This window comes from Quercus lobata, chromosome 3, assembly GCF_001633185.2.
Source record: "Quercus lobata isolate SW786 chromosome 3, ValleyOak3.0 Primary Assembly, whole genome shotgun sequence".
Lineage (NCBI taxonomy): Eukaryota > Viridiplantae > Streptophyta > Magnoliopsida > Fagales > Fagaceae > Quercus > Quercus lobata.
The window spans coordinates 21665950-21680997 of NC_044906.1; the positions used below are offsets into that span (position 1 = coordinate 21665950).

General features: G+C 33.0%; 2 protein-coding genes across 2 annotated transcripts; both read right to left on the bottom strand.

The window, feature by feature from the left end:
* Window positions 1-2454: 2454 nt before the first annotated feature.
* Window positions 2455-6341, bottom strand: LOC115979954 (mediator of RNA polymerase II transcription subunit 37a-like). The gene is made up of 7 exons (XM_031102076.1): window positions 6158-6341; window positions 5284-5554; window positions 4700-4911; window positions 3635-4357; window positions 3379-3533; window positions 3198-3280; window positions 2455-3053 (listed from the first exon to the last, which is right to left on the bottom strand). The coding sequence occupies exons 1-7, from the start codon at window positions 6204-6206 to the stop codon at window positions 2564-2566; spliced, it is 1983 nt and encodes a 660-aa protein (XP_030957936.1). The 5' UTR covers window positions 6207-6341; the 3' UTR covers window positions 2455-2563.
* A 4756-nt stretch (window positions 6342-11097) lies between these two features.
* On the bottom strand, window positions 11098-11870 carry LOC115979957 (cyclin-dependent protein kinase inhibitor SMR1-like). Its single transcript, XM_031102082.1, has one exon. The coding sequence runs from the start codon at window positions 11747-11749 to the stop codon at window positions 11357-11359; it is 393 nt and encodes a 130-aa protein (XP_030957942.1). The 5' UTR covers window positions 11750-11870; the 3' UTR covers window positions 11098-11356.
* Between the last annotated feature and the right edge of the window lie 3178 nt (window positions 11871-15048).

Sequence of the window (15048 nt, forward strand, 5' to 3'; positions counted from 1 at the left end):
CTAAATTCTATGTGTGTACGTGTATAGATGTATGTGTTTGTGTATGTGTATGAAAGTTTGTATAGACAACAAATTAGTAACACAAATCGGCCCCTCTAAACAAAAATTTCTACCTCCACCCCTGAAAAAAAAAAAAAAACATAATGGTTAAATTTGTGTGATTAAACATTTAATAAATTTATAGTTCTAGAAGACACTTCATTTATTTATTTTGATGAAAATTGGCATTGAAATCAATGAAATTGCATTTTTATGATCTTGGGGCTTTGGGAAATTTTTGAGAGTTTTGGGTATAAAAAGAATTTATGGAAAAAGGTCTAAAGGTCAAATTGTAATTCATAAATATTTTGGGGTCAAAGTATAATTTTTGGAAATTTTGGAGGCCTATGTATAATTTTGAGAAATATGGATGACCAATGTGTGATTTTAGGAAGGCTTGGGCAATTTTGTAATGAGAAATGATATGTTTATAACATTTTTACAACAAATCTTAAGTGGCAAGTTGTTACTGATTGTTATTGTTGGGGCAAAAAAGTAATCTTAGTGTTAATTTCAAATTTGAACCAATAACAACTAACCATCTGTGATTTGTTGTAAAAATGTTGTAAACGTAGCATCTCTCTTTCGTAATTTTTGCATGGGCTTGATGGTGTTTTCGTAATTTAGTTTGAATCTGGGTGGTCGGTGGTTTTGTTTTTTGGACTCGAAAATTTGGGCTTGAGTTTATGAAGTAGTATTGGAATGTTCCGGGTTGGGTCAATGTGGGTTTTAAGATTGGAATGGGTCTTATTTGATTATCGGATTAAGCCTGTGTAGCTAGATTTTGGTTTTGTTTGAAGTTTGAAGCTGGGCTTAGTTAAATGTGTTTGTGGCTTCAAGGGTTCGGATCTAGGCCTTAGTGCCTAAAACTGGCTGAAGAGAATTTGGGTACGTACGTATGGTCATGTTACAACTCACACGTGAGTCACATGATGTGACATGTGACTCTGAGGAAATAAGAGAGTAGTAGAGAGGATTTTAGGAATGAATGATGGGAATTTCTGAGAAAATAAGGTCTCTCCCTCGTGTGGGGGGTGAGGCTAGCATGTATAGGGCAACAAAAAAGGGGAGGAGGTGGGGTTCCTCCAATGGCAATGAAATTCGAGTTCTTTGCATTAATCCAATTCCATAACAATATGATAGTCATCCAATAATCAATGATCTCAAAATTAAAATTGGACACGCTCAGGTCCGGTTCAAGGTAATGTGAGATCTAAAGTGACTACTTTAAATGAGATCTATTCTTATACTTTGAATATTAATAGAATATTTATTTTAGTTTTTCTTTTCTTTTCTTTCAGTTAAAACTTTTTTTTTTAAGTAAAAAAATTACAAATTAAAACAAACTCATCGCATGACTTAATGACTATACAACTAAAATAAACATTATTTATTGAATGAAGTAACCAAATACTAAAAAATTATGATTGAAAATTTTAATAAAGTTATATAATTGATATCTCTAAATAAAAGTTGAGTATAAATTTATTTACTAGAATAAGATTAATGTGTTCTTTTAACATTTATATGTGAGAGATTAAATGATTGAACTATCCAATGAATTTTTTTTTTCTTTAACTGGTTTTTCTTTGATAAAAAACTACTTCTTATTTATTGGTGAATATTTAGGGTTTGATTAATACTTTCATTGGTACAAGAATATTTCTATTTGTAAAAAATTAGGGGCATTTTCATTGGGGGCATTTTTGGTTCACCCATTAAGCTGGCACAGACAAGCTCACTAAATTGTCAGGACAATTACACAGATTTATTAAAAGATAAATATCATGGGACCAATTAAAATAAATGTGAAACTGTCGACCCAATTAAAAATAGTGACTAGACTATGTAAGGTTTTTTTTTTTTTTTTTTTGGTGCCCGGGGGGGGGGGGGGGGGGGGGTTGGGGTGGGGCGCCTAAAACATGAGTGTATTTGTGCTTGTGTTTGTGTTAAACATTGAAAATGCTGACATATTCATGCCATCACCTGATTATAATTTTATCAAATGGTGGGAAGTAGGTAATGGGTTGGGTTTGCAACAACTGGAGGCATTGTTGAAGATGGTACGGACCTACCAAGGAAGAAGAGGCTAAGCTCTCTAGCTATAATGGAGACATTAATGAACCGATGGAGACATTAATGAACTGCCGTCCGTAGAGAAGTTTTTCAAAGCAATTCTTAGAATACCATTCGCCTTTCTACGAGCTGAAATCTATGCATATTGCACCAAAAAATCTGTAGAATTTGATTTATGGTCATATGTGTCATGCTTTCTTAACTCAAAATCACAAACATCATCAGCATATGACATCACTATGTGCACCGCATCACAATTGAAATAAATAAATTATGTAACAAAGAAAATTCAGATTACTAGAAAATTATGTATATATTCTTGGAATTTTTGAACTCGAGGAATAATAACCAGTAATGAGCATTTTTGGCTAACTACTAACAAATTTTGCAGGTCAGAAAAAAATAAAAATAAAAACTCAACAAATTTGAACCCTATGCTCCAAGCATTCTACAACTCATCGTTTGGTTCCTCATCCTCAGCTCCAGTAGAGCTTCCACCACTCTTTTCATAAACTTGTTTTATAACTGGATTGCATACTTCTTCAACCTCTTTCAATTTCTCATCAAAATCTTCCTTCTCTGCGTTCTGGTTATCATCCAACCATTCAAGAGCTTCTTTCAATGCGCTCTCAATCTTCTCCTTATCGTCTGAATCAATCTTATCTGCCAACTTGTCCTTGTCACCAATGGTGCTCCTCATGTTGTAGATGTAAGTCTCCAACTTGTTCCTGGCATCAATTTTCTCCTTCACCTTCTTATCCTCTTCTGCAAACTCCTCAGCTTCCTTCACCATCCTATCGATTTCATCCTGGCTCAAACGCCCCTTGTCATTAGTGATGGTGATGGATTCTGACTTCTTAGCTGCCTTGTCTTCTGCTTTCACATGTAAGATACCATTGGCATCAACCTCAAAGGTAACCTCAATTTGGGGGACTCCCCTGCAATAAGAATCAGAATATTGGTCAGAAACCAAAAGCTATAGTTATATAGGATTTAAAAATCATTGAAATGCAGTAATCTTCTGTTTCCTTAAAGCTAGTGACAATAGACAATTATAGCAGTCCATTTCTGTTTTAGATTACCTTGGAGCAGGTGGAATGCCAGATAGATCAAACCTCCCGAGTTCACGACAATCCTTTGTCAAGCTTCTTTCACCTTCGAAGACCTGAAAATTTTCAAAGTCACATTAGTCTAACAACACCAAATACAGGATGCTTATAATAGAATAAGGTTTCTTCATTCTTGTATGTATTCATGTCATACCTTGATGGACACTGTGGTTTGCTGGTCTTGATAAGTGGTGAAGATTTGAGACTTCTTAGTTGGGATAACAGTATTCCTCGGGATCAATTTTGTCATCACTCCACCAGCTGTTTCAATACCCAGACTCAAAGGAGCAACATCAAGCAAGAGAATGCCTACAAAAAAACCAAAGAGGGAAAATCTCATATTAGTTTGTCACCAATATGCCAAATCCATGAATATCAAACAACAAATTAACATTAAAACAAAATCATACCTCCGGTTTCTTCCCCGCCTTCACCGCTGAGGATTCCACCTTGAACTGCTGCACCATAGGCAACAGCCTCATCAGGATTCACACCCTTGTTTGGCTCCTTGCCATCAAAAAAGTCTTTCAACAGCTGTTGTACCTTGGGAATTCGGGTGCTTCCTCCAACTAGGACAATCTCATTTATATTTGTTTTCTTCACTCCTGCATCTTCCAAAGCCTTCTTCACTGGCCCCATTGTCTTCTTAAACAAGTCCATGTTTAACTCCTCAAACCTTGCCCTTGTTAAAGGCTCTGAGAAATCAATACCATCGACAAGAGACTCAATCTCAACTCGGACTTGGTGTTGGCTACTCAATGCTCTCTTTGCTCTCTCACATTCCCTACGAAGCTTCCCAAGAGCCTTGTTATCCTTGCTGATATCTTTGTTGTACTTCTTTTTAATCAACTTGATGAAGTAATCCATCACTCTGTGGTCAAAATCCTCTCCTCCCAAGTGGGTGTCTCCACTAGTAGCAAGAACCTCAAACACACCATTGTCAATGGTCAAGATGCTAACATCAAAAGTACCACCACCAAGATCATAAACCAAAATGTTCATCTCTCCTCCTTTCTTGTCCAGACCATAGGCAATAGCAGCAGCAGTAGGTTCATTGATTATCCGAGCCACATTCAACCCGGCAATGATGCCTGCGTCCTTTGTGGCTTGCCTCTGTGCATCATTGAAATAGGCTACAAGAAGCAACAGATATAAAACCATTAGACCATGAAACATAGATAGAGACATTGCAATCACAAGTTCACAACTCTTATAAATATCAACCAAAAATCTATCCTTTTTACATTGGTTATGCTGTACTGTTTTGCAGCTTTTCCTATAAATAATATCTTAAAAATTCAACATGCACTAATCCTAGAGTACAGAACATGTCCTTGTTCAGTTGTTCATTCAGGAGTTACATTAGCACTCGAAAATCCTAAAATCCCCTTTTCTGTAAGCCAATTTGATATTGTACTATTTATATACATCACAAACGATTTAAAAACAAAGTTTTTAAGAAACTATATATATACCTGGAACAGTGACAACAGCGTCTTTGATTTTCTTCCCCAAATAAGCCTCAGCTGTTTCTTTCATTTTCCCTAATATCATAGCACTGATTTCCTCAGGGCTAAACACCTTTGTCTCACCTTTCACCTTCACCTGAATATAAGGCTTCCCATCCTTTTTCACAATCTTATAAGGCAAAAACTTAATATCCCTCTGAACCTCCGGATCATCAAACCTACAAACAAAACCAAATCAAAACAAGCCATTCAATTTACCCCTCCAAAACACAAAACCCAAGTACATCAATCTAAATCTTAAACCATGAGATTCACTCTTTAGTGTGAGTCAGAAACTTTTGAAAATGGGATAACTTATCATAATATCAAAGCAAGTTGTCCAATTCACTTACTGTATCATTCTTCTCAACAAAACCAAAAACTACAACCATCTAAATAATTGTTTGATTAAATTCACAATTTATTATCAATCAATCTTTTTTCATAGTATTAGTGCAAGTGATCCATTTTTCCTACTTCATCATTGTTCTCAACAAAACCACAATCAATGATTCAATATCAATCCAAAATGTTGAAATAAGTTCACTTACTTCCTTCCAATAAGCCGCTTAACATCGAAAATGGTACGTTCGGCATTGAGAGCCGCTTGATTCTTCGCGGCCTCGCCTATTAAACGCTCAGTATCAGTGAATGCGACCCAGGAGGGTGTGATTCTGTTCCCTTGATCATTGGCTATAATCTCTACATGACCGTTCTTGTACACACCCACACAAGAGTAGGTTGTTCCGAGATCAATACCAATCACAGTCCCGAGCTTCGGAGAGGCATCATCGGCTGCCACTGCTATTCCTAACAAAAATTCTTCCAAAACACACACAAAAAAAGTTTAATTAGTTTCAGCAAAAAAGCCAATTCTCAACAACAAATTCAAGTGCTTTCAGTGAGTTTTCAGAGAACTCAATTCATCAAAAAGACATTTTATTGCAAAAATTCATTAAAATAATGCATTTCCTAGCCTGAGGAACCAACTCAGAGTCAGAGACATCTATGAAGTAATCTTAAGAACAAAACTAAAACACAAATTTCGAAACTTTTCTGCTAAATTATAACACCCGATATACCCAAAACCTCACAAACTTTCTGGTCCCCTGTTTAATTTCCCAGGAAAAAAGTGATCCAAAAAGAAAACAAAGCAAAACCCATAAATTTTTTTGAGTTATTTTTGTTTTCCAAAAAATTAAAATCTCAAAAATTAACCAACTCAGTTGTCAATTCTCATTCAAATCAAACAAAAAATAAAATTTAGCTTTGTTTTAGGATGCTCTGTTTCTTAGAAAACAGTTTTACGGAAACATCATCTTAATCTTAACATTTCCTTATAACTCTTTTTTGTTTCAAGTGAATTTAGAAACACTTTTCAAACCAAACCAAACAGAACATTAAACATTAAACAACAAATGTTACCTGAAACAAAGAGAAACAAAAACGCCACCGTTTTGTTCTGCACCCTCATTGTCGAATGTTGATTGTTACTTTACTTCGTTCTGCTCTCTTCTAACGATTTCGTTTCGCTTTTGAGTTACCGTGAATCTGAAACGTTTCGGGTTTTTTTGAACGTATCGGATTTTTTTTTTCTTTCTCTGAACTAGGAAGTGGAGGGAAACAGAGGACTAGAGGAGTACTTTATAACGGTTTGGGCTGGTGTTGGCGGTGATAGTTTTGCTAGAGTATTCCCGCGAATAGGATCGCGACACGTCAGCGTTAGTGTTAAACTCGCTGGTATTACACGTACGAGGTCGAATAGGATGGTGACACGTAGGATGGCATGTTGGATTCGCTTGTGATCTCTCGAAAGTTCTTGATTCTTGTGTGAAGAAGCTGAACTAGTCTAGAAAGATGAAAGCATTTTTGGGAAAAAAAAAAAAATATATATATATATATATATATATTGAAAAGGAAGAAGATGGATTAGATTATATGGATGGCCTGCTAAACAAATGGGCCAATAATAGACGGATTCTACATGGACGGACAAAAAGGTGGACGGGTCAAAAGGCCACATGGCATTTAGTTGTTCATTATGTGGGCTCCAAGAAATCTTAAATGAAAACGACTTACGCTTCACAGTTAACCCTAGTTTATAGAATTTCAATACGAATATAATTCTAATACAAAGAAGATTTCGAAAGATATGCTCATTAATGAGGATCTTCCATGTATGGAAAAGACTTGCTATGCAAGCATAACACCACTATAAAAATCCAAAGACCCTCAAAAAACAGGTACACATAATTCAACCTAACTCTGACACTCTAGAGTTGTGAAAACATTTGGACTTGACCTTCGGACGGTATTTGGCCAGCACCACAATGATGAGCGTGCGAGAATTGCCTAGCTCATTGATAATTTTTTCGGCATCATCAAATATATATATATATATATATATATATAAATTATATCTTCTAAGTTTGTTCTATTGTCTTTTTTTGGTAAACAAGTTTGTTCTATTGTCAATTTGGTCTATGGAGTGTATGTACTTCATTTTTGCCATTTTGGTCGTGTAAATTAATATTTGCTTCTTCGTTAGTCTTTCTATCGTTTCATTCAAAAGATTGATGTTATAGGTAATAATAAATGTAAACTTATAAGACTAAAATCTCAATTAATTAAATTTAAAATGTCTGATTTGTATTTTTACAAGATTAAAATGATACTTGATTAAATTTAAAGGATGTTGTTTGTATTTTTACTTACTTTAAAAAAAATATATATGAACATGTCATTTCTTATCTAAATTATGGATAAGTTCTCGCAAAAGTCATTAAAGGTAGAGAGAGGCCTAATAGAATTTTTTTTTTTTTTAAGTGCTCATCAAAAATTTCTGTTACAGCTCTCTATCTTCTACCCAATATGAACATCCTATAAGGGTGTTTGTATTTTATTTTATTTTATTTTTTTAAGAATCTTATCTAAATTATGGACAAATTTAGACATAATGACACATTTTTACAACTTGAGGTTTGTGGATGATTAACGTATCTCACTTGAACTATTTATGAATTAATAAGATATTTTTTAAAAACAACCGAATAATTTATCAATAACTTAAATCTAAATTGCTGCATTACACTGAAAATTATGGTTCAAAAAAAAAAATTTGTGTTTGGTAAAGGTGTTTGATTAAGAGTGTTTAAATTACAATTCTCAACTTAAAGTGTTTAAAGACTATATATATATTTTGAGAAACAAACACACACACAAGGGAGAGGGAAAGAGGTTCTAACACAAAGGCACATCACTATTCCACTTAAAAGGCATGGTAACTTTTAAGGGAAGGTAGGGTAAGTTATACTACACACAACACGCTCTCTTAAGCAATATAGGACAATTATCCTTTTTTTTTTTTTTTGAAAAACAAATACACACACATAAGGGAGAGGGAAATAGGTTCTAACACAAAGGCAATGTGCTTTTAAAAAAGCACATTTAGATCAGTTTTTAGTTTTAGAATAACAATGTTGGATGGCATTATTGGAAATATATTGAAAATTGTGGGACCCACAAGTTTGGCAATTGTCTAATAGCACCTAATGGTACTCTCTCTCTTCACCTCCATTGTTTTTGCTCCTCCCTCATTGTTGGACAGGAAGAAAAGGAAGAAGGAGATGGGCAAAAGAAGAAGAGGAAGAAGTAGATATATAGCTTGGCTGTGGGAATGGGTGGGACTGTCTCTCTCATTCTCATCAAAGAAATTAAAAGCACTATATTGTTAGAAAAAGTTGATAACTTAACCCACTTAAAAAAAAAAAAAAAAAAAAAAAAAAAAAAGATACACATATCAAACACAATTTTTTTTTTTTACATTTGAAAATATGTTGTTAGAAACATAATATCAAACACATTTTTTGCATTATGAGTACTAAACATGTGTTTTCATAACACCTTTTTATCTACAGTTTTTCACATCATTTTGAACAACAATACTTGAACACCATTACCAAACAGGCTCATAGTATTTTTAATAAACACCAGCGATTTAAATTAATTTTCTCTTCCACAGCATTACTATTGAATTATAATAAATAAATAAATAAGTAATAATAATAACCTCAATAAGGAACTCCAATTCATGAAACTTTTGAAGAGAGTATTATTTTGATAAACCTCAAATGAGGGTTTCATAATTTACCAAAACAATTTGTTTTAACAGCTTTATATGCTAATAGATTTGGACGACAGGTCCAAATTGACTTATTTTAACAAAGCAATATATTAACTAAATTGGAAAAAACTAATTAATTTTAAGGATTTATTTACAATTGAAGTATAATTCAAGGACTAAATTGAACTTTAGCTAAAAAATAAAGGAAGGAAAAATAAACACATCTAATATTTGTTAAAAAGATAAAGTAAATTATTTTACAAAGTAAAAAAAAAGGTGACAATATACTAACGTTTGTTGGTGTTCGTTGGGTGTCTTTGCCACCACAACTGAGCAGATGAGAAAAATAACAGCAAAAAGGACACCTAGGAACCTAAAAGTTTTGCAATTCATTTTCTTTTGGGGTACGTAAAATGCTTCTAACAAATCTCACCACAAATATTTGAGAAAAAAATGTACCTTTCATTGACCACTATTTATAGAGCTGGATGAGTAGTAAAAGATAAAATGTATATAAATGTATGCAACTGGCCTAAGATAGAGAGTGTCATTTCGTCCATAACAGAAATTTTAGTCCAAAAAGCAATTGAAAGTAGAGAAAGGCCTAAAATAATATAGATAAGTAGTAAGGGCCTAAAATAATATGGATGAGAAATACTCATAGAAAAATCGATAAGAAATGGTAAAGAATGATATATTAAAAAGGAGAGCAACAAGAACATGATTTTAATTATAATTTGGCCGACAAGAGTATATCGGCCAACCTAATTAGTTGATGGGGATCCATAGAGGCGGCCCCAATTTAATTGGGACTAATGCTTAGAAAAATGATAATAATAGGAACATAACATTTTCAACATATAACTTAATACTTTTTTTTTTTTTTTTGAGAAGGCATATAACTTAATACTTGATATAGTCTAATGTGATTAAAGAAATATTATTGCTTTCACTTGGATCCATTATTGATATTACTTTGATTTATTATGCACAAATCATAAACTAATCATATCAATAATTATAATTGTAAAAAATGTAGTGTCCTGATAGTTACCCAAAAAATAAAAATAAAAAACTAAGTTTAGTTTTAGAATATGTCATACGTCATGTGACACATGTTATTAGTTTTTTACCATCCTAATGGTGAAAAATTCAAGTTCTTATGGAGGCAATAACGTGGACCTAGCCCGATCGAGGTGGTTAAGAGATGTTATTACTATTAGAAATTGTTCTTTAAATGAGTTTCAAGACATATAAATAGTCAAAGACTCGAAGTCACGGAAGGATGGCCCTTCTTTTTTACACTACTCAATGAGAGGTGGCATTCCATGGTTAACTAATAATTTGACCAACATTAATTAGAAAGAGGTAGCCATACACACCCATTACCAATTGATTAGTTCAAAAATTAGTCCAATTAAGAGTCTCATCCACTCATGAGTCATGACATGATGAGCTCACAAGAATACACACAGATGTATATAGATATTTGACCATTTTAATTAGAAAGAGGTGCCTTACCATTAGGAATATTTCAAATATTCTTGACAGAATAAAATGTAATCATCCCTAACTCAAATTCATGAACAAGATTGTAGTTTTAAGAGTTTATTTACAGGCAATGTGTACGGTTATTCATTTTGAAGGCAAGGTGTGTTCCATTAATAAACTACGATTGATGTGTGCCAAAGGTCCCAAAAGTCTAATTGGATGTTTGACAAATGAAATGGTGGCACTTGAACACCGGTGGGTTAGTGAAATTCTAATTATGAATTTATGACTATAGATTTGACACATAGATGAGGTATGATTAATAAGTTCTTTCAGTTTTGAATTTTAATTGTATATCCAATTGAATACTAGTTGTGGTGCACGAATCTATACATAGTTACAAACACCCTTCCCTCTCTCTCTCAAAATAAAGTCAATTACTCAACATAATTATGTCAAACACAATACAGATCAACCATCTTAGCCAACAACCAGCGAAATACTAACGCATAATCCAGCTTCACTATCTTCTACCTTAAGTGCCTTAAAAAAAAAATTTCCACCTTAAGAAAATAATAACAAAAAAACTACATCTACCAAATCGAACTCCTTATTCGATCAGCATAATTATCCTTGCAATATATTAACCTTTTTATCCTCTTTAATCTCTCTCCCAGAACCCAAATTTTTTTAAAAAGAAAAATCAATCAAAAGTAACACAAATCTTGCTCAACATGTGAACAAAAAAAAAAATCCATAAAATTTATATTGACGTAATTAATTATTAATCAAGGTTCAGATCCCAAATTGTCAGAAATTTCAGACACCCATTAGGACCCTGAATCCAATCTCATGCAGTAGTGGGATGGATATATATGATCATGTCAACCATATCCATATATACCCAGTATTACAAATTATATATATATAGAAAAGATTATTCAAAAAAAAAAATAAAAACACACACACACACAGATAGTCGTGTAATATTTTCAACCTTGGCAGCCGATTCATTTACATGGGCAACCGTTCCTCTTGACTGAGGTAAGAACAGCTAACTTGTCGAAGCTCGATCTGAAAAACGCATCGACCTCATCATAGTTCACGATTTCGAAAAACTGAACCTCGGAGAGTTTTCTTTTGCATGAGGATGCTCTTTTTGGTTTACGTGGCGCCGGGGGACAGTCTAGGATCGAGGGAATTCTGTGTTCCTTGGATGTTGGAGTCCGACAGTAGTATTCTACGTCATTTTCATCCTCGTTAATCTTTTGTGCCATAACTCCGATGTTGTTGTTGTCACCACCGATGTTATTGGAGGCTTGGGGTGTTGATGAAGTTCGAGTCTTGACCGTGAGTAGACGGGTTTTCGACACGTCGTGTAAGAATTCGAGATCGGTGGACATGGTGGAGAGGTTGTGGTTTTGTTTTGTGAAGGGTTGGTAATGAGTCGAGAGGTGTGGAGTTTTATTTATGGAGAAAAGGACTTGGGATGGAGTGCTTTGGAAGATAAGAGAGAGAGAGAGGTCATTAGTGATTTTGTGGTTCTTATAGGAAAGTGACCTTGGAGTCTTATATATTATCTAAAGTAAAATTTACTGCAAATCTTAACATAAAATTTTATAAGATTTGTAAGATTTATATGTAAAATTTGTACCACTATTATTTAAGTTAAAACAGGTTGAGCCATGGCACTTCGGGGGATATTTATAATTTTTTAAGTAATGTTAGTAATAAAATATTTTTCATATTTTTTCATATGATTTGTCTTAATTAATTGGAGTAATATCACTTTCACTTAAATGTACTATTAATATTATTTTTATTATATATCAATTATAAAATATGTCAATAATTATGAAAAATATAGTGTTTATTTTCTTTTCTTTTCTTTTCTGGTTTGGAAAAAGGGTGGTATTTCCATGTTTAATTGGGAGATGAGCTGGGCTAAGGCTGGTGGTATTTGGCTTATTATTATTATTATTGTAGCAAAGGATTTGGCTTTTTTAGGTAACAACTAAAAGAGTAGGAAGCAGCCTTGCAGCTGAGAGATTTGGCTGAGCATAATTTGTTACTAACTTTGGCGTATAATTGGTGTTAAAAAGCAATTTTTACTATTTTTTATCTGATTTGGAAATTTTCTCATATTGACATTGTGGACTGTAGAGTGAATGGTGATTAGTATTTTACATTTTTACCACTTAATTAATTACAATTATTTTATATTGGTTGTTAATCTTTGTGTTACTTGCTTGCGTCGGATAGATATGCCTATGATACTGATTTTCCTATGAAAAATAATTGTAGAATCTAAAACAACAAAGTTAATAACACAACAAAGGTTTATAACATTCTTAAATTAGTTTATCAGTTATCACCACACATAGTCCCACCATAATCTACAATTTAAATTTTTTTAATGACTCATGAGGTGATTAGTTACTTTGAGAGTGTAATAAAACTATTGTGAATATTTTTGCTATTGTTTGGATAGGATTTGAGTAACCCAATCCGGCGCAATTATGTATTTTAATTTTCTTTACATTAAAATTAGTTTTCTATAATAAAAGTAAGTGTGTCTCTATTTCTCTATTAAAATATTCAATTTAGAGTAAAAGTGCCTTCTAATGATTAAATTTTGTTAAATATTATTTTTAAATATTCAATTTTAGGTTAACACAATTACACAACACACCATGATTCCTCCTATTCATAATCATAATAATAAATAAATGATTCCTCCAATCCTCCTATGTGAACCAACTCATGGGGCTTTGGGCCTTTGAAATAAAATTAAATGTATTTGGGATTGGGATGGTATTGTTCCTAACATTTTGTCACGTTATATAATTTTTAAAGGGTTTGAGTTCGTAAAAAAACTTTTTAGTTTGCACAAAATTTAGTTACAAAATTAGTTGTAGTCGCAAATTACAACCTTACTCAATAAAATAAAAATCACTCATATTTTACAAATTTAACCGTTAAATTACATATTCTTTACGCCTTTAATATACATGTCAAATCTAACTCTTCCTAATAAATAAACATATATACAATTCAACGGAAGATAATTTTTAGTCCAATAAAAAGGAATTTTTTTTTTCTTTTGAGAATAATTTTTTCCCTTCTATTCTATTCTATGCATCAAAAAATATAATTGTTGAAAAGCTAATTAATTTAGGTACAGACTGACACATATCCTGGGTAACTGTTGCTCTTCAAAGTTCAAACAGCGCGGCACTATAACTGGGGTGTAAATGTAATGAAATTACCTGTAAATCTGTAATATATAAAAGCTATTTATTTAGATTTATGAACAATAAATAGACTAAACAAATCACTGAAATCAGTAACGTGTTAGAGCTGGCACCTTCTTGATTTTTATGAAATTTAATTATGTGTTGACGTAGTTGTTAAACTAAAATATCTAAATGATAGTTAAGTCTCTGCCATTGATATTTGAGTTGATGTACGTAAAGCTTTTGAGTCGCTACTAAAATGATGAAGCAATAAAATTAGTAGTTGTGTGAGGAAAGTGCTTAGAACCATTCAGGGCCGGCCTGAGAAAATTTCACGCCTAGGACAGGAAATTTAAGTGGACTTTTTTTTTTATTGGAATAATTTTCATTCATTAATTTTATATTATAATTTTTTTGATATGCAAAATTACTAATTACCTTGGTGAAGAAAAGTTGAAACAAACCTCCAAATTTGATATTAGTGTTGAGAGAGAGAGAGAGAGAGAGTTCTGTTTGTAGCCATGTGATAGATTGGGGGATAATATTATTAATCTATTGTGTAGGAGAGACTAAAAGAGACATAAAAAAAAAATTTAAAATCTCAAATTGGTATTGGAAATTGATCATTAATGAAAATTACATGTATTCAATTTTATTATCCCACAATTTTTGGGCTTTTTTGAAGTGAAAAATCTCACATTTTTCTAATTTTTAAAAAATAATTATCAATTTAAAATATTTGGACTCCATTTTCAATTGGGGGCCCTAATTAATGGCCCGAGTAGCCTTGCCCAAGAGTCGGTCACGAAACCATAATAATCATGGCCAAGGAAATCTAAACAAAAGGTGGATGCTGCTTTTAATCCTACAAATCATAACATAAGTGGTGGGGTAGGAGTTGTTCAATCGGACCAAGGTCACCTTCCAAACTAAAGAGTTACTTAGGGAAATCCAGATTTCGGTTTGAGGGATTTTGCTTAAGTTAGTTGGCTAGAGGAACCATGGTTTGACCCTAGCCCCAAAGTGAGGGTACAAACTCAGGTCTCATTGCATGATCTGGATTGGAAAGTTGGTTTCAAACAGCAAAATATCAATACAAGATTCAGGGCCCCTATTCTTCGTTTCAGTCTAGCCGTCAAAGTTAAGGATCTCACTGATTCACATATGGCTTTCCCAAGAATTCTTATTGGACCCTTATATCACCCATCAACATTTAATGCCTCCAACTATCAAGAGAAACAGGTTATTATGAGTGATGCTAGAACCACAACTTTTACCACAATTTTATGGATCCATCACTCTTATTTTATCACTCACGACTTGTCTTATGAGCATGTTGTAGCAAATATTGTGGTTCTAGCATTTTCTTAGCTATTATATGTCATTTGACGTAAAAAGTTTGTAGCAAGGGACAACTCAGCAACCAGCACACCAATGCACTATATATATTCTGCAAAATGTCCAAA